Below are 21,101 nucleotides of genomic sequence, written 5' to 3'. Positions count from 1 at the left end.
ACACTGCTCACAGCTGCATTGCCTGTAGGATTAAAGCAATCAGGACATCGCATTGCATTCTCTCTCTCTCTCTCTCTCTCTTTCTCTCTCTCTCCCTCCCTCTCTCCCTCACAAACGCACTTAGGCGCGCGCATGCAAACACACACAGTGGCACACACCACACACTCAAACACACTGGCTCTTTATCAAATTGCATTGTCAAACATGTCAAGCCCTGAATTTTCGGAGACATGCAGGTCGTGTAGTGGACCGAAAGCGCGCAGAAGAAGAGAAAAAGCCACAGTGACCAGGCAAACGCAGAAAGACATTTTTTTTCTTTCAGTCTGTGAATTTGTCTTCCTCACATTATCTAACTGTCGTGAGAGGAAACAGGCTAAATCACCAAGAAAACGGCTTGATTTGAAAAAGATCCTGGTTACTGCATGCGTAAAATGAGCAGTTGCATCCCTCAGCTCGTGAGGACGGCACTGACTTTGGATACCAATTCCACAGCTTGTCTTTCTGATGTCATATAAACTAAAGAGCTATATTTGAATATCTCCAGGGATTGTGCCATACCAAATACGACCCAATTAATAATGTCTAAATGACTCACACTATTGCACCCACCCCACAGCCCCCCACAAAAAATAATAATGACCAAAGCAACCACAAGGTGGCAATGGTTGCACAAAGTACAGTAATGAGGGAGGCAGGAAGGAGATGCAAAAGACATGTTGCTGAGGTTAACGTGGCTTTTGTTCCCCCCCCTTTCCAGTTTTATGATAGGAGGTGCACAGAAATGTGTGAAGCACATCAATAAGCCTTGACAGGTGATCTCTATCAAGTGTGATTGATGTGCTTTACGTCCTCTGCTTTAAACATTCCCTTGTGTAACTCTCTCCATCTCTCATTGCAGGCCAAATGACATAGGATGAAGGCTGTTCGAAACCTGTTGATTTATATATTTTCCACCTATCTTCTGGTTATGTTTGGATTAACTGGTGCCCAAGATTATTGGTGTTCCACTCTGGTCAAGGGGGTGATTTATGGATCATATTCGGTGACTGAAATGTTTCCTAAGAACTACACAAACTGTACATGGACGCTGGAGAACCCAGACCCTACCAAATACAGCATCTACCTGAAGCTATACAAGCGAGACTTGAGCTGCTCTGAATATTCTTTGCTTGCTTATCAGTTTGACCATTACTCGCACGAAAAGATCAATGAGTTGCTGAAAGTCAACGAGTCTATAGTTTACCTGTGCGATTCGAAGAATATTTATGTATTTTTGCTGTACGACAAGAATTTCGTCCAACTGCGGAGAGTTTTCCCTTACGATTATAACGGATTGACGCCCCAGAAGCTGGATGAGGAGGAGAAGTCTAACGTGGAGTTTTTGGTGTTGAATAAGGCGAGCCCCAGTCAGTTTGGGTGTCAAGTGCTTTGTACGTGGCTGGAAAACTGCCTGAAGTTAGAAAAAGGGACAGTGGAGACATGTGGGATTGTGTACACAAAATGCACATGTCCTCAGCATTTAGGCGACGGAGAATCAGAGAGCATGCTCATGCTCAACAACGTGGTTTTACCTTTAAATCCACAAACGGAGGGTTGCTTGTCACCCCAACTAGAAGCTGGGCAGACCTGCAATCTGAGTGCAGAAGTGAAACGGCCTCCTAAAGAAGGTGAGTATCCTGTTATCTTCCTGGTGTGCTGAAATAGATGTAGACTTAATGGACTACTGTATGCATAGATGAGATAGTAATCATGTCAAATGTGCACGTCTATCACTCCCTTCTCTGCCCTTATTGCATGTTTGAAGCGTGATGGCCCATGAAACAAAGAGCACACATAGATCTATAGACTGAAGTTGGCTCAGAAATGTGTCAACTTCAAGAACAAAGCTGCCAGAGGAGTTGGGTGTAGTCATGACCACAGCAGCACAAATTAAACCACCTGCAGAGGGTCTTTCATTTTGGTTGGACTGAATTCAAAATGCACTATCATTGCTGTGAATTTAAAATGGCTGTTTTTTCTTTCTTCTTCTACACATTAGCACAGAGTTAAAATGGCTGCAAATCCAAAGATAATCTTTTTATTTTATTTATTTTTTCACATGTGTTATACATTTATGTCAGTTGTCATCCTTACAAAGACCAACAGTGGCCAATATGGACGCATCCTTCAGGATTTTATTGCCATCTATGTCACATGGAACAACGGATGCAGCAGTGTCAGGTTGGATCACAATGCTCATGCAATTCAACATTTGATACTAATGATGAGTTTGGTGCTTTTTTCAAATTTAGCAACTAATAATTAAACATAATTATTGAATAAAGGAGTAGCAGTATTTTCCAAAGCTGCTTTATTACATAGGGATGCTACTCGTCTAGTGTTGCCATAGAGCAATGCAACGTCTTTTGTTTGTTGGAATCGAGCAATAATTAACATCCAGTCAAAACGTTGTTTTCAGCAGACCTGCTCGCAGTTGTAGTTCACACATGTGCACACGTGCATACATAAAACACCCATACATCCACACCCGATTGATCATTTAATAGTAAATGGTAAATGATAAGGTCGTAATTATTCTGTTCACTAGTGTCACCGGGTAGCAGGGGTGGGGGGACTTTTTGTAGTTAACGCACTTGTGTAGGCCTTTGAATTACAAAGGGAAGCCCCTCTCGACACCTAGCTGCTTACATTTGAACAGATAGCAGACGGAAAAACCCCAGAGGAATATGCTGCATACTTCAGAGGTGAGGTGCGTTTTAGCGTGAGACATAAAGGAGGGGCATTCATCACGGCACACTGAACCAAAAATAATGAGTCAACCTTTTAGATTTTGGGGAGGAAAAAATAATGATAGCAGGAATGTTATGGAGCTATCTCCCTTGTGACACCCACCAAAATAACAGTTATAGTGTCCCTGGAGAACAGGTGGCAGTTTTCTAATCAAGAGGAACAGGTGAACATGGAATGCAGTAGTTCAGCTGTGTGGTTGACTCCTGCCGACTGCTGCATCACAGTTTTCGGCAGGTTTCTTTTTTAAACACAGTCATACAGGATTTGTTTTTCTAAAAATATTGTACCTACATACAACTATGCCTAAGGTATTTTAATACTTTAAAAAGAGTTACTCTGCAAAATTCCACATGATTTATTAAGTGGCTAGCCTCCATCAAGCAGGGTGATAAACTCATTTGGAGTATCGTTCACCCACCCTTTCACTAGAGCCCTTAAGCAATAATGCATATACAGTTTCTGAACTACCATTACAAGTCACCCTGCAGTCAAGTAGCATCAGAAAGTATGACTCAGCTGCTTGTTTTTGTTAGATAATTTCATCATTTAGTGAATCTCATGTCGAAATTACAATTTACTAGTAAGCATTATGCTTATTTCCAAAGAAAATTCTCTTCTCCAAAATAACATTTGGCTTTTTTTTTTTTTTTCTATCAGCATGTTAATAACGGCTTAAGAGCAGAGCTTATTTTTTTTTTTCTCTCAGAAGATTTTCTACTAGCTTCTATTTATAGGGTCGGTTGATGGGAGGTTTGAATAAATCCGTTTTCATCTGGATAACGGGGAGATCACCACTGGGTTTAAAAGAGCACTGTGTCTCCCGTGGCATCACGGTGACAGAGTGGGTGTTCCTGATGAAGAATAAAGCATTACAAACAGTCGACAAGGGCTCCATTTGATAAAATCGCTTGTCTTTGATCTTCTCAGTTCCTGGTAGAGGAGGGCTTCAGAGCACATCAAAGAAAAGCATGGCTGGAGGTTGTATACTCCAGCCATGCCACTGAAATGCCCCTCCAGTGTTTCAGCGGATAACAACATTTTAAAGGTTAAAGCTCTTAACTATTTAAGGTGATTATACAGACTAAGGACAGACCTCATTCCTTGATATAGTGACATTGTGAAAAGCACAGTGACACGATGAAATCCTCAACAGATGTACTACTCGGATGACTCATTGATGCAGTTTTATTTTTATCACATTCTCCCGTTTCAGGAATAAAAGTTGTAAAAAAGGAGGAAGCACTGTGGCGCAGTGGCACTCACTACAAGATAGGTTTAATTTGACGTCTATTTTATTTTTTTTGTTATGTGTTATGTGTTCGCGTGGGTTTTCCTCCCACGTCCCACACATTGCAAGTCAAGTCGGCTGATGACTGAGCTGCCCAAGGTGAATGAGCGCCTGTCTGAGTTAGCTCTGTGATGCCACGCTGACGTGTCCTGGGTGTTTTATTGCTTTTAATCCAATCAATGCTCAGATAGGCTCAAGATAAAACGGCTATAAGTAAAAGCTAGGTAGAATATGTTTTGCAGACCTACTATACTGTCACATATCTAAATGTCTCTGGTGCATTTATTTTGAAAATATGAATCCAACGCATGCAAAGAGGCATTCTGTCGGCAGATAAACACGCCAACCAGACATTTTACAGTTAGAACTTCCCTTTCCCTGTCCAATCCTGTGCAGATGCCTGTGTTTACATGTACGCAAGCTTACAATCCTCAAACTCACAATGCACCTTTCAAATCATCCACATATTGCTCTTGGCTCCGGGAAATAAACAACATCATGAGGCATTGTCTTGTTTTGTGGCTCAGCATACTAGTCTGCCCTTGGCTAGGGAGAAGTGTCTCAGTCTTTGTTTGGTTTGGTTGGAACTTGCCAAGTATCAGGGTCAAGAGTCTCATTGTTGGAGAGGACTAAGCTCTGTTGCATGCCCTCTAAGCGGGGTTACTTTTGTAAACTAAAAACTAAATTAACATGAATTTCCGTCGACCCCCCCGTGACATTGAACAACAGAAATTGACCAGACTTGATGTTCCAGAAGATGGCGCTATCTTCGGCAATTGCTTCACAAATAATGCCTGTTGCTTTTCACATGCCGTCTAGTCTTTATAGAATTAAATGACAAGAACACGATTTAACTATCGTAGCAGATAAAATCACTCAATCCTTCCTCCACAGTTCTTCAACCATGAATTTTGAAGCTACATACTTCTGAGACGTTATACCTGACCCTAACAAAAACAAAGAAGAACTAAAAATATATAACTAAATCTTTCTGAAAAACTGAAACTAAACTAAAAACTAGCAAATGCACTCTGAAAACTAACTATTGTGAAAGTAAACCACAGTGAAAATAAATAAAAACTAATTGGAAATTAAAAACGATTATAACCTTAAGGTAATGAAGCCTCTAACACATTCTAGTCCAGATTCCTCATATACCAACTGTTTAGTACACAAAGTAATTGGAAAGTAAAAAGGTCAATCTTTTTTCATCCAAACATTATTTTGATTCTGTCACATATTTCATGTAACTGCTCCCATCTCTGCCCCCACTTCCCATTTCCGTGTTGTCATTGATGTATAATAACGGGCAAAGATGTCACAGTGGCAGCAAGATGCTTTCTGCAGATAAAGCTTTGGAATTTGTTTTAAACCCGATTACGCTACAAAGAACTGGAGCTCATATGTATGCAAAATATTCAAATAAATATTTTATGAGTCCACAAAATGGGCCTCTAAATTCATTGTTAGTACAAGAAGAAGGTTAATATTGAATATGATATCACAGATTTGAGTCTCAATATTCTGTTTTCCACTTGAGAGAAAATAGTTCACACTTAAACATCAATTTGACTTGTGCATGCAATATGTATTAAATGTATCAATTCTTTATTGTCTTGCTTTGTTTGACAAGGGTGATTTAAGTCAACCATCACTAAACCGACAAAGAGGGGAAGGAATTTAACACGTTATTACTGCAAACAGCAAAAGGTTTTCACATGATCTAACAGATCCACTTTAAGATTAAATGCAGATGCTTATTTGATAGTTGCGGTTTCTGACGACACAGAGCGTGTGCCATGTGGCAAATGGCAATAGCATTTTATTGGCAAATGAAATGTGTGTGAAGCATTCTAATGCACTGTCACCCGCCAAAGTCCTGAGCACTGCAGCAGCTCAGCCTAGCTGCCTCACATAGTGAGGCCTTTTATTCACTTTGGATCTCTGTCAAGTCACTCAGTAGTCACACTGCATTATGCTCACCCCCATTGTTCAGTACACTTGGAGGCCATTTTAGTTCCAATTCAGTGAAGGAGAACGCTCAGCTCAACAGCACAAAATCTACTTAATCTTAGACATGCATTATTTGTCTTTAGCTTTAGTAAATATCTTGAATATCCCAAGTCCCAATTCCCCTTTAAAATCCAGGGCAAAATGATTCCACCTTTTAGTCAACTGTAAATATTGTTCTCATGTTCTGATTTTATATTTTGGGATACAGTATTTGGCTGCTGGTTTTGTAGCTGTGTCTACTGTGTTCATTTTTCTGTGTTCAACCTCCCGAGGCAGCTGTGTTTAGATGGAAATGCTAAAAAAAAAAAAGTTGTTAAGGTCAACACTAAAAAACAAAAAGTGTGACAGACTGTAGGGCCGTGAGAATTACCGTGAGGGCAAGTCATTGTCTCTGTCCATTAACTGCGTATTACATTTTGCAAAAAAAGAGTGCAGATTGTGGAACAATTAAATATGTTTTATGCTGTGATGAATTACAAAGCTTTGGGTGGATTCCAGTCAGTTTTGTGAAACATATAAAGAAAACTGCTAAAATTAGGTCAAACATTACACCATAATCTGCAACACTGTGATTCTTAGTAAAAAGATAAAAGAGTCTGGAAGTGAGTGAGCAGCTCTTTTCTCTGCATGGCTCAAAAATATATACATATATAAACTGTACATTCTTCAACTGGTCCAAGTCGCTGTTTCTGGGTATAAAAATTCATGAGGCTCTGAGGTGACTCCGAAGTCATTTTACACAGAGATATAAAACCACAAAAACGGTTTAAAGTTCTTCCTGAACCGCTCGCACGCTCACACTGTCACACATGGAGGCAGATGGGCTCTTTGGAACCACAAAAGTCTCGGTTTTCCAACCATTACACATTTATGATACAATAAAGTGTAAGGTCCGTCACATGAGACTGGGCATGGTTTTTACTTTGCATGCCATGTTTAAGGATTAAAAAAGATAAAACTTGTACTTGTACAGTTATGTACTGTACGGCACCAAATAGCACTTTCTGATAACGGCTTTATTAAAAGTCCCTAAAAACCCATTTTCCCAAATAGTCCCTTTCAACAAGAAATGGTATACAACATAAACTGCCAAATTTGAATTATTTTTGGTTATTTCACAGTATTGCGAAATGTCTGTGGCGACATTTCCTGGAAAAATCACAAGCGGCGATCTCTAGGAAGTAAGATCGGAATACACACCAGCAATTACCGCTTAACGCCAAAGGTGCCGTCAAAAAGAGCGAAATGGAAATGTTAGGGATTATATCTGAATGAAAATCCAATGACAACAAATCTGATCGGTGGAGTTATTCAAATCATTAGAGGCAAGGTTTTCTTATTTGATCTGACATCTTATTTAGGTCAAAGCTGTACTATATCTACAGTTGTACAAAAAGTTGTGTTTAAATATGCATCGCAAATACAAAGTATTATGAATGAATAGTTTATGTGGTTCTGTTCAGTGCACTGTAGCAATGGACAAATGGATAAAACTGAAAACAAATTATTTGTAATGATTGAATTTTTATATGTTTTTCTTCCCTAAGATATTGTACATCTGCAAATGTGTGATCTCAGTCTTGAGGCTCTGTTTAAGCAGCATGGTCGTTGTGATATCGCTCCACTATACCCAGACTGTGAACTGCAAACGGCTTCAGAGTAAATTAAAGTCTTGTGTTGTCAGAGCTGTCCAGCAGACATAATGCAACGAAATGTAGTACGCCTGGAAGGAAACCTGAAATACTATTTTAAAAGATTTAAGACATCTAGAGAGCATTACACAGGATAATAATGCGTGGCTACAAACCAACAATAACTACATGAACCAATTTAAAATGTCCCCAAAATGAAAAACTACCTCCAAATTAAAACAGAGTTCTAGGTGCACACAACTATTACAAGTTAAATGTAGTTAAAGTATCAAAAGTAACTCATCATTCAGAAATATTGCCCCTGTGAGTGTTCATTTTGAATATTCATATACTGTTGGGTAGTTTAATCTCTATCAATGCAATATATTCATAGTCGTATTATACATTTAGTGTTTCCTAAAAAGTAAATATATTGAGTAATTCTAGTTATTTATTATGCATCATAAATGTAGTGGTGTGCAATATTTCTCTCTGACATGTAGCCTGACATGGAAATACTTAAGTACAGAACAAGTACTTCAGACGTACAGTATACCCAAGCACAGTACTTGACTACATGCATTACAGTCTATCACTGAGAATAATATATCAGAGCAAAGTGCCTGTAAATTGCTCAGAAAGGCTCAAACCTACATTGTTTGGTGTGCATCAACCAAGAGCACGTCTCCATCACTTCTGCAGTGTCCTGGAGATGACAAGTCCATCTTTTTAACTTTACGGCCTACAATAAATGCAATTGTAATAAAATCCACGAGTAGCAGTTGTTGCCCATAATAACGTCGTATTACAGCAGAAATCGTAATCAGAGTAATGGGTTACGTAATCTATCTAATTCTCAGATGTGAGGCAGCCACACCTCTTGTCCTCGAAACTGTAGTGCGTCACCAGTAAAGTCCTGCATGAGCAATTGAGGAAACGTGCACGACGGATTTATTAGCGTGCATATTCCACCTGTGTACATGTTTATGCATTCTAAACAGTGGTAGATGTGTCTGCCTGTATAAGCACGCTGGACCAGCTCCTACAACTGCTCGTAAATTCTTCTTGAAAAATGCCACAGATTCACCTGTTTAGCACTCCATCTCTTATTCAGCACTTTCAGCTTTTCCCATTAAATAAAAAGAACACAAAGCAATATATAAAACCGCCACTGCATCGCAGACGTTGGGTGCACTAAGGCTGACTTGATACACTGTTAGAAGGTTTGACAGTACAAGAGAAAGTGAGTATATTATATATATCACTTAATTACCGTCATTTTTCTTTTAAATCTGATATTTACACATTGCATGATAAATAATATGCAATGAATAAGTCTGAGGTAAAGCACTTTATGTTAAAGATCTTTTTTAGTTTTTCCAATGCAGAGAACTTATTCTACATCTCATCATGTAACACACTGGTGATGCATCTATTGTTCCATAAGCTGATGCTATTCTTCGTCAAAGGCTCCATACAGTATGCTACTGCTTCATCAGCACAACAGCAACACGTACTCATCATGAAACATTTCCATGTGTAATTGCGTGTGTCACTTTCACATCACAGTCTCTATTTTGCAATTTATGAGTTACAGATAAGTGAACCTTATACATCAAAAGGAACAGCCATTGTTGTGCTCTCGTTCCTTTTGACTTCAAAAAGCTTTTCTATATGAATGCAAACATAACACATAATGAGTCTCTGCAGATGAAAAAGATTGTCTCATCTTCTTATTATACAAATTAGATTTGTTCACTGCCATTATATGCATAATTCAGTAGTTACTATCATATCTGATTTCCTGCCTTGGAAAATATTCCTGCGGTCTCATTGAGGAGAAAAGGAGGGAACACCTTCAACTTGTTTCCATTGTAGTCAACTAGAGCTGAGTGTGAAATGAAGGTTTGGTATCTTTGCTTCACAGCAGAAAGGAGCAATTTGCCTCATTGTAAAAAAAACAACACAATTGGAAAACTACAATAATGATTCTCATATGACAAATTAGTTTAGAAAACAAAATCGTACAGAGTGGGCCTCAGCGACCGGGCTATTCATCCTTTGAAGAAAGCATGAACATTCACATGAGTCTGTTACAGCTTTGCTCTACAGTTCTGAAGCGAGGGCGAGTCTTTGAAGCTCTTAGAGTGGATAAACACTGTCAGATGTCTTGAACATTTATTGTCATTTTTTAAATAGGCTAAAAAATAAAAAAAGTCATATTCTAACTTTTGTGTGGGCGGGTTTAATGTTGTACATTTCATAAAGCCCTTGTTGTGCGGTGCCAGATATGTAAATGTAAATTATGCACTGCGTTCAGCCTCTCAGTCGCATGTTCCTGCATTTCATCCCAGTTAGTTTTGGCCTGTCACTCGATGGCTATTTCAGCCCACAGAGGAGTTGCATTTGCATAAACATCCACCCACAAACCTGGCAAATGAGTCTGTCACTCAGAGGCACTGTCTATGTGGTAAAGTGGAGGCAAAATACTTTTCTCAAGGGGCTTCTCTCACTGGCAGTCCCTCTGCAGAGTATGGCAAGTGTCTTCATGTAGCTGTAATGGATGCTGCCTTTAAACTTACATGATCTAGGGCAGAATACACACTTACATAATCAGCGTCGCATAACAATATCATGTAATATGTACATATTCCCCAGAGACTTAAGAAGAAAAACTGATACCATAGCTACATATAGTATCATATATTACTATCTATATTAGACCTTAAGTGCTGACTACTGCGATTTGAAGCATGTACTCTCGAATGCAGTGTTATAGTCAAGGGCATGAAGTAAAGGTGCAGTCAATTTAATTCACATATTTTTCCTTTAATCCAAGATTGATAACAATTTGACGATTAAGGGAATCCATATTGATTTGTCAGGATCAGGAAAATCATATGAGGGTTTCTTCTTGTTTTTGCTTATGGGAAATTCTAGCGCCTATCACGAGAGAGAACAGAGCAAAACAGACTACATTAGAAGTAATGAGGATAAAGAAAATCATATGTGAATTTCCTTTGTAACCAAGTCTCCGCTTTGATGTGAAAACAACACAACTGAAAACAATTGGAGATGATCGTCCTACGTTCTGTAGAAGATGGACAAACATGTAAAATTAAATCTGTTTATGTGACTATGTCAGTGTTCAGTCAAAATGTGTTTTGTATTAAGAAGGCTGCACTGCGCAAATTTTATATCAAGTTTAACTACCGATACAACAGTTTTTGAACAACTAGATTGGAGTGACAAGTCAATGTTCTGTTCATGGATTTCTGGATACTGTGTGTGTGTGTGTGTGTGTGTGTGTGTGTGTGTGTCACAGTCTGCATGTTTAAGTCAGATGTCCTTTACACCACTGACAACCAACATTAAAAGCTGATGTGACATTCAGAGCATGGTTAGCCAACGTTGCTGCGCATCTTAAACACATCTGTCACTGAAGGTTCTGCACCTTAATTACATTTTGCTACGGCATTGAACGGAGAGACGGTTCATCTCCTATCCTCATCTGGCCTGCTGCATGCTGGTCAACTCTGGCCACTTAACATACCTTCAAACTACTAAGCCCTTACTATAGCAACCAGTGCAGATGGGTTAGCAATGCCTGTACATACAATTCCTAATCGATCTCCTACAAATAGCAGTGTGGACAGTTTGTCCGTAAATTGGATATGAGACACAAATGGGATTTTCTAGCTGTCTGGATATTGTCTTCTTTACAAGATAGCTTGTATCCACTGCCTTTGAATTGCTTTCATCTGTGGAGACTGTTGTCAGGGCCTTCCAATACCATGACACCCCCACCTCTTTGATAAGAGTCCTTGATTAAGTTTAAGGGAAGATTTAATTTGCTCATGGGAGTCCACAGCATTGCAAGCAGCTACACTACGACTTTACACTGGCCATGCTAACATGCTAATATTTACCAGCTAACCCTCTTAGTTAAGCCTGGTGGCATTTGCAGATATGTTTTGTTAGTTTCAAAGCAATCAATCAATCCAATAATCTTTCATATATTTCACTCAAAACCAAAAATGTCCGCCTCATCGCAGTCGGTAGGATATATCCTCCGGGGATCATGAATGTCTGTACCAAAATCCATGACAATCCTTCCAATAGTTGCTAAAAAAAAACCGTTAAAACAAATAACAGTTGAAGTGTGGTTATGTTTTGGCAACACAACCTACCTGGTTAAGATTGGGAAAAGATTGATGTCATGTTAAGAGAAATTGTCGTGCTTTGCTCCGTTATGAAAAAGTCTCACTGCTAATTTTTTCATCTGCTCGAAAAAACGACACTTGCAGTCATTTTCCCCGCGAGGACAGTCTCTTTGTTTTCCAGCATACATTTAGCAGCAATCTACAAAGAATAAACGTCGGAGCACATGAGCCATAATGAAATGTGTCAGATAAATCAGAAGCACTTGGGAGATGGCTTTGGATTACTCAATCAATACCACAGCTAGTCTCGATTTCCTAGACCTTTCAGTTTTAGCAGAGCTTCCAGTAAAAGCGTTTTTTTCATCCTCTGACATAGTAGCTGGTTTGTAAATCTAATTTTAATACACAACACAGGCTACAGTATATTTGAAAAATAAAAGCAAATATGCAGATGAGGTTGTAAGAAAGCATATCGCTCAGATTGGAGATCATCTAATTACTTCTCAGCACTTACTTCTGAGAATCGCAAACTGCACACACTGTAATCTCAAGCTTTCAAATAGGAATCACAGACAATGCTACATTTTAATTCTTAAATAGTAACAGAACACCAGCTAGAAAATGTTCTGTTTTGCTGACTGGTTAATGTTCTCACTTTGCTGCAATGATGTAAAAGTGTCCTCGGGGTGCGTTCAGTACATCGACTTCCCCGTGGGAGGTGGTTACAGGTGCAGCAGAGCATGCCACTGATCCACCTCTGATGGGGTAAAGTTATACCTTTACCATGTGGCAGAGCTGTACTGTAATTGTATTCCTAGTATGAAAGCGTAAATAAATAAATAACCTGTGGTGATCTTGCCTTGTAACACTCTGGATTAAAGCTCTATTGGTTGACAAGAGGTCATATCTTGTCACAGTTTTATATCAACCTATGATTGTATTATGCAAGAGGTCAACCAAGCATAGTCAGGATCAGCGTTCCTCCCCGTGATGATGGGTGAGTGTGAGGCAAAGTGTTCATTAATGGTAACTGTAGCCCTGCAGTGGCCTTAGTAAACATGCTCCATGCCATCGTTGCACTGTCTGGTGGTTATTTGAATTTCAAGTAGGATGTCTAACAAGGCAAAGCTGACATATAAGGAGTGGCAGTAATAGCAAATGTTCTGCAAATGTCATTCATATAATGTAAACTACACGAGGACGTGTGTTGATAAACAATGTTTTCTTTAGTCAAATCCCAATATAATTCAAAATAAAAAAACCCATGCGAGTTGAATGAGACCGCAGGAATATCTTTCATGGCACAAATTCAAATAATGCATTTGAAGGGATAAAGAACTAATGGTTACATTAACTATCACAAGTACATCATTTATATTTAATATTAGAAACATTGTACTGCATGTGTTACTACATAGACTCATTATTGCATCTTAGCAGTCACTGTTAGCTACATACCGTATCATTATGTTGCATTATGTGTTAGCTACAGGTGGTCATAACTAGTCTGCTGCAACAGACACACATGTCATATATCATTATATGGATTTACCATCTCTTTTTGTGATCTTTAATTTGTTAATGGTTAATCTGGCCTCCATTTGATCATTTCTCGACAAAATAAAAGCATAATTTATATTTTTGAAGACTAGCTTAGATTTTCTACTTGCGCAGCTTTTGCAGTCTTCTGGGTAGTTTGTGCCACTCTCAGTATGATGTAAATCAAAAATGGCTTCCCGATAAATTCTGTGTTCACTTCTGTTATGTTTAGTCTTTCATTTGGTGCATTCAAAGGCACCTTTGTTTGCAAAGGAAACATTAATAGACAATTTCAATGTGTGAAGCAGTTTAACAACCCTTTGATTTTGTCTCTTTGAATCGCATCTATGAAAAGAGGTCATGTACACAGCTGCTGTGTGTGTGTGTGTGTATTATATCAAGCTAATGAATATTGAGCAAATGGCACTGAAGTGTTAATGTAGAAAATAATCACTCTGTGATTCTTACCCCGTCTCTGTCTCTATTTTTTCAATATCTCTTGCACTTCTATTTCATGACGACTCGGTGCACTACAATTACGTTGTCACTGTCTCTTCTTGCGCGAGGCATTTGTACCGCTTTAGAATTTTTAATCCAGATGCAGCGCATATCAAAACGTACAATAATGTGCATGGCGTCTATTGTGTGCCAGCATCTCTGGATCTTGGATAATCATGCAACAGTGACAGTCATTTTAACATAAGATTACATTTGTATTGTAAAACATAATAAATACAAATACAGTTACCGGTATATAAAAAGCACTCAAGTTATTTGTTCATTTGTTTTCCATTATTCTCGCTTTAATAATTCATCGCTTCATTTGTTTTGATTTAGAATAAAACATTGGTTAAGTTGTAAGTTGCTCTCAAATGCTTTATCTAGAGTTCATGCGACTATCACAGGGCATATCATATCAATTATTAAATGTATCATTTCTTCTGTTTCCTATTATGACATGAGTGTGGCTTAAATCCAGGTGGATGTCCAAGCACCACATTTGTTGAGTTTGACTGCATAGTTGTTCAGCCACGGAGGATCTTCACCGAGTTTATTTGAATAAATCAGTATTTCTTGTTCAAATGCATCTCTCTGTCTCTCTGCTTTTCTCTAAAACGTATCAATGCTGGTGGCTGAAGGTTATTACTCGGTGGTCATCCTGGTGCGTCATGTAGTCAATCACTCATACACAAAAACCCTGTTTGCACTGTGCCAAGCACTGAAATCAGCCTAAATAGTTTTAGAAATTCTGCAATAAATGTCAAAAAAGACAATTCTTTAATAGATAGATACTTTATTCATCCCGAGGGAAATTTAGGTAATAATGTAATATCATTTTTTAATTTCTCCAAGTTTTGGTTTATGAGCAAAATATTTATAAATGCATCATCATTTGATGCAATCCTATTTGATATGCTGGCACTCATGTAGGGTAGTAATAATAAAGTGAAATCATACTGATTTATTGACTCCTTCCTTCCAAACCTTGTTTTTGCATTGATAGACAGATTGTTATTGCAGCAGCAAAGATGAAAATATTTCATCTTCAGGTTGATTTGGAGTAATGTTACTACAAATTAAACATTGCATCTACAAATGTGGATTACTGGATTTCTCAACAGGTAAAACATATGAACACAATCCTCGTCGTGACACAACGCCGGAGCTCTATTTGACATACACTTAATTTGGAGGCACATTTAAGTGTACAATTGGAATCATGCAAATGCATTTGAAGTGTGTGTAAATGTTTCAAAAAACAGAAGTATCCATGGAAACCATTGCTGCAAATGGATCATGCATTCAGAGTCAGTCGTGTTGTACTGTAGTCTCTGTCATCCTTAATCAAACTGAATGATCAACAGTTGCTGTACACATGGCAGCACTCTCTTAATAAAGCAAATGCTGCCTCTGTAATGAATAGTAAAGGTGACCCTGCATGTCAGAACCTGTTATTATTAAAGTAAATCGACTTTGCAGATGACATTTTATGAGAAGAACATATTTACTGTACAAAGCGATGTGTCGATGTAGTATGACAATATGAACGTAAGCTCTCTTTCAGCCCATGTGGCCATAACAGATATCATATTGTACTGAATATCGTTTTGCCTTGGAACAAAGAAATCAGAGTGGATCACACAACACAAATTACATTTTCTTCGAGGCAAAACTCCAACGCTTCAATTTAAAATGTCCCTGCCCAAAATAAGCTTTTTGTTTATATGCTTTAGGTCATTCTGTGAACTAATTCTCAGTTTTAGTTTTCTGTGATATTTCAACCTGTCATGAAGAAAATGGGATTGAGGCGAAGATCGAGGGGTTGTTTGTTGTTTGTACATTAGTGGTAGTGTTAGTGACAGCCAGGGTTGGACCTCACTCCTTCGACCTGATTAAGATATACAATAAATTTGTAATTAGTCCCATTAGTCTTCAACAGGGGGTCTTTAAACCAATCTTCCCACAAATTTAAATGTCTTAAATTACACATTAATCCAACATGTTGTAGCGGACGGATAAATGGAGGCAGAGGACGTTATCTTTCAGTCAGCAATGCACACATTCAGTATTCATTGAATAGCTTAGTATTGAAATGCACAATAACAGGGTGGCTATGTCTATACATGGCACTAGGCCCAGTTTAATATAAAACACAATTTTATACAATATATATATAGTCCCTGCTCCATCTCTCCATCAGTTTGGAGGTCCTTGGCCAGAAAAACGCTGAAGACACCTGATTTATTTGATGCAGGCTATAATCGGGGAACGATTGGCAATAGCAACTTCTTTACCAAAGCTGATTAATGTGCTGTCAACACAAACTAAGGAAAAAATGCTTTGCTCTAAAAATTAGGATACATCAAGATCAAACATTTTCAGCAATACTTAGGACTATTTATAGCAACAGATAACTGACAGCATTTGTTTCACATGATGGATGCCATGCATTCCCTTTTTTATTTTTTTTATTTTTTATAAATACAATCAAATTTAAGTGTAATTTTACTATTGGAAACATGCATAAAAAACAAAAGTGCCCATTCTAACAACAAAGTGCCCATTCACTGTTAAAGCGTGCCTAACCATTAGCCCCAAAAAAACGTGTGACATTACAGTTACTGCTGCTGCAGGGCTACTAAGCAGTGATGGAGCCATTCTGGGTTCCTTGAGGCACCAACACCTGGAACTGCGCTGTGGGTTTACCATTCGATAGGCACATTTATATGAAAATGTCTATGCCCTCCAGTGCTTTCACGCAGCGATCTAAAGCTATCATTTAGCAGGTGCTTTGGAGCTTTGAGATCCTCCAGTTAAAGAGCTCTGCTCCTCAGACCATCTTGCTTAACCGTCAGCTCAGCGGTGTCCAACAGCCCAACTGTTGTGATGTTGTCTCAACAGCTAGTGAAGTGCAATAATTGCAGCTTTCTTTCTCTGATGTGAGGTGACAATTAGAGGAACGGGGCGAAAGAAGAGGATTAGCTGTGAGACTGAGAGAATACTCTGCCATTTGGCAGGGTGAACGCACACACACACACACACACACACACACACTGAATTGCGGGGGGAAAAAAGAAATCAAAGGATTTTGTAAACATTGTTCTTTGTGGGTGTCAAGAGATGCAGCGTTGACATTTTTTCCCCCCGAGTGGCTCCAGATAAGCGATAAGGCCTGAACATATTTTATACTAAGACAGAGGCGTATTTGTGTTGCCTTTTGTCTTCTGCTTTCACTTTATAATTATATAGACTTCACCTTAGCTTTGTGACTGAGAAGTGTAATCAGCAGCGTTAAGGTTGCCTCGTATCTTTGACCAGAGAGACAAATGAAAAATAGTGGCTGAAGGTGCTGATTCTCTTATCTGTGTTCTGAGCAGACTGTGGCATTACAATAAGCCTCACAGGTCAGGGTCAGTGGGTGGATGCAGAGATTGCTCATCCTAATGTCAGCGCTTATCACATGTTCCGAAGTGTCCATGTCTGCGCGACCCTATTATGGTAAGTCTGTATCCATGAGCCCTTACTGTTTAGTCCATACGGCCATTACAGTTTCTCCCCTACAGTCTGCTGTGCACTCTTAAAATCTGCACAACTTATAGATTGCTGATTGGAAATGTCTTTCTTACAGATATTAGCTGTGACATATGTTTCTGGCACAGCAGTAAAGAGTGGACAAGAGATGGTGATGAGTTACAGATTATTGGTGGGTGTATCCCCACAGCACCACTGCTGGTTAAATGAAGACGCAGACACACAAGATGGAGTTGAATCAATGGGATATTTTAAAGGGCCTGGAAACCTTTTCTCTACATCAGATCGTTACTATGAGAAATGGGTTCCTACATACATAGATATAAGATTTTTTTTACATGAAAGCTTTATGTCTGAGGCCTTTTTTACTAGTTTGAAGTGAAGGCGAGGCTCCTTTGGGAAGATGTGATATCACATACTTCTAAATTTAGAAATATTTGAAACAATTAAGATGACGGCTGCTGCTCATTACAATATTGATTGTCACTCATTTAGTCGTGAGTACTTCATATCAAGACTTTAAACCAAGTGCACAATTGTAGCATATACTATAGTACAATGTACTATAACTGGTTCTGAAATGATGAGTCGATTAATAGATCAGTCAATCGTCAGCAACAAGAATTCTGATTGTCGACTAATCGTTGAAGTAATTTAATAATAACAAAACAAGTCAGATGAAGAAGTGACTTTGTGATCTGTCAAATTTGGATTTGGCATTTTTTGACTATTTTCTCGTATTATTTATTATAATCTAAAAAGAAGACGAGGAAAAAATAGTTAGTTGCAGCTCTATATATCGTACATCTTAGATGAAGAAGGTGGTCTCTGTGCCGTGCAATATCCATACGCATGCATGTCCACACACAGAGGCACCAGGAGTAAAAGACTTAATACTGTGGCGATCAGACCAAGACCAAAAGGACAGGCTATGGACGTATATAGAACTATAAGGAAGACAAAGGCCTCAGGAATATGTCACATAGCTGGAAAGCATGAGTGAGGTCTTTCGTTGAAGTGCTGCATCGACAGCCATCAAGTCCGGACCAAACACTCCCAACGGATTTGAATGATGACACCATCCAGTCAGATACTTGCTATGTCAAAATCTGCTCGTGTATTACATGTTAAAGCATTTCTACAGAGAGTTTAAACAAATGCAAACAGCTGGATATAGGCCACTATAGCCTCCGTGGGTTGGATATTCCCCGTACTTGCTTCTCTATTCCTTGCACTTGCTGAGGTAACACTGTCATTAAATGACATCAGAAATGTTCCTTCAGGTCTCGCTGAAGTCAGCGAACCGCTTGCAAATTTATTCGACAATTCAGATTTTGAGCCAGGAGTTACTTTTGACAAAGCGGGCAAGTAAGTAGAGAAGTGTGGAAGTTATCTCGTGGATCATTATCAAAGCGGTGATGCCGTCGAACACAAAAACACGTGAACGTCATGTCAACAGAGGTTGCAGTCAGCTGGTGCATGTAGTGGTTTGACATGTACTACACCTCAGTAACAATACTGCATCCTAACCATTGTGGAAGAAACTTTTTCATCGAAGTAACAGATGTTATGTTATTTAGCTTACATTGAATTGATTTAGTGGAACGTACAAAAGTAAAATGATATAATCATGCAAGAATATGCATAAAGATTTGTTTCACAATCAGTGACTCGCTGTGATTTGCCAAAGGGGACCTAAGAAATCTTAGGAGCTATGATTGACTTAACTAATTGTGTGTTTCTGTCTCGCCGCCACCGTGTGGGAATGGGCTTTTTCTCCTTGCTCTTTTTGGTCAATTTGTAATTTCCTAACCATGTCATGAAGCTGATAAGAGGGCTCTCGTGTGGGTTATTTTACACCGGCACAAAACAAGCTGAACAAATGTCTGTGTATACTTTGCGCCCTAAGGCTACACTTGTCCACATAGAAAATCACATTATTTTTTGTCCTTGAGGGGAGAGCATATTTGGATGTTTGGCCAGTACTTTATTTGTGCTCGTCCTACAAATGCCCTCCATCAATTTCTTCTTGTGTTTGTCTGAAAAAGCATTGATTTATTGGCCTTGCCGCATTTTTGGACATTAACAGTGAAAAAAAAAACAATTTGATCTCAGAGGGAGTGTTGGTTTGTGTCCATTCTTGCAGCATGTCAGGTGTGTAACTCCAAGCCTGACTGAATTCCCAGATGGACTGAAGCCATCAATGCTAGCCAGACAAATGAATCTAAAGCATGCAATGAGATTTCCGCCGTAGTCTGCCTTTCAGGACAGAACGGCATCGGTGAACTTAGTGTGAAAGAGGTATTTGGTCTAGACAGTGTCTCCCTGCTTTTAATGCACAAAGCCAAGGCTTTGTTTAGGAGGCGCCTCACGTCCTGGGCTAGGGCAAAGCCTGTCAAATAGGGACTGTCAGAATACCTCCTCTCTTAAACAAAAAGAGCAGCACGCTGATCCCATTTAATTATTCAAAGCCTCGGACTGGCAATAAAAAAATAAACGCCACCCATCAGATAATGTCTGTGTTGGCTGCGACAGAGCGTAAACACCCACACAAATCTGTCACTGGTATGTTAGTACTCCATTTTCTAATGAGATTTTAAAATGTAAATTGCAGGTCTATTGAGACTACATGTATTTCATTTTTAAACTGGGAAATTCTGCTGCCACGTAGAAACAGTTTGCATCAAGCACAGTAGAGAAATGAGTACAACCTGTTTTCTTGATTTCTGGCCAAAATCACAAGCATGTTTGTTCACACTGGGACCATCATGGGACCACAAGCTTCACTGGAAAAGTGCTGCTGCGTGCTGTGATCCATTTACAGCAATTAATGAAACCACAGCTCAAAAGGTTGTAGTATAAATTGTTTGTCAAACCTATCCAAACTGAATCCGATTTAGAAATGGCGGCAATTTGCGCTAGAATAAATCATACATTTTGAATAAGATTTACTGTTTCATTATGTTGTCTGGTACTTCAAGGTCCCCGTAATCACCTTATGAAATGTTAACAAAAGGTCTTATTCAGCGGGGCTGAAGTTAGATAGTTTTGCCTGTCAAATTCATTTGATATTCTTTTCCCGGCAAGGAATTACAGAATGCCCAGAAACTATAACTCAGCTGAAATATTTTTTCATTTAAAAGGTTTGGAAAGGCACTAGCGCCAGGTTTTCATGAAAGGGTTTAAACAGTAACTTTAAAACTGGCTCATGGGCATTGGTATGTCACATTATGTCCCCATTTGAGTTTAACGTACCCCCCCATCGGAGCTGGATTTCCACGTCTGTTATGCTTGTACTAGTTCTGATCATCCCTCGGCTCGCTCTGTTAGAAAGTGCTAACATCAGCTCATAGACGAGAGCAGAGGAAAGTTGGCCCTTTAAAGTCTACACAGCAACACTGAGGGAGTGGGAGAGAAAACCAGATCAAAGATCTACATTATAAAGCCACATATTTAACACTATTTCCCAAATCAGATTAATGATGAAAAATAACAAGTACCAATGTTCTTGTTAAAAATGTACCTCTAAATGTACCAAAGTGTTACATTTCTCTTTTTCAAAGACATATTCTGTTAAACCATTCAGACACAGAGCAGCTGAGGCTGACAATGTGATGTCATTTCTTTTTCCATCCATTCCTGACG

The 21,101-nt window shown here is 38.9% G+C and overlaps 1 protein-coding gene and 1 long non-coding RNA gene across 12 annotated transcripts in view; one reads left to right on the top strand and one right to left on the bottom strand.

Annotated features, from left to right (window-relative positions):
• Nucleotides 1-21,101, top strand: part of adgrb3 (adhesion G protein-coupled receptor B3) — a 106,205-nt gene that overhangs the window by 1,295 nt on the left and 83,809 nt on the right. For 9 of the 11 annotated variants that reach the window (XM_029449405.1, XM_029449402.1, XM_029449396.1 and 6 more), the window contains one exon: nt 899-1,667. In XM_029449405.1, coding sequence (XP_029305265.1) covers nt 914-1,667 — 754 coding nt within the window. In that variant the 5' untranslated portion in view covers nt 899-913. Of the gene's footprint in view, nt 1-898; nt 1,668-21,101 lie in introns of those variants that run through there. The other 2 variants (XM_029449403.1, XM_029449401.1) reach the window with 1 other exon arrangement.
• The window catches only part of LOC115019799 (uncharacterized), a 61,401-nt gene that overhangs the window by 14,789 nt on the left and 25,511 nt on the right, over nt 1-21,101 (bottom strand). The window lies entirely within an intron of this gene.

This window comes from Cottoperca gobio, chromosome 15 (genome assembly GCF_900634415.1).
Source record: "Cottoperca gobio chromosome 15, fCotGob3.1, whole genome shotgun sequence".
Lineage (NCBI taxonomy): Eukaryota > Metazoa > Chordata > Actinopteri > Perciformes > Bovichtidae > Cottoperca > Cottoperca gobio.
Note: the sequence above shows the minus strand (reverse complement) of the source record. Positions and strands in the feature narration are given on the sequence as shown.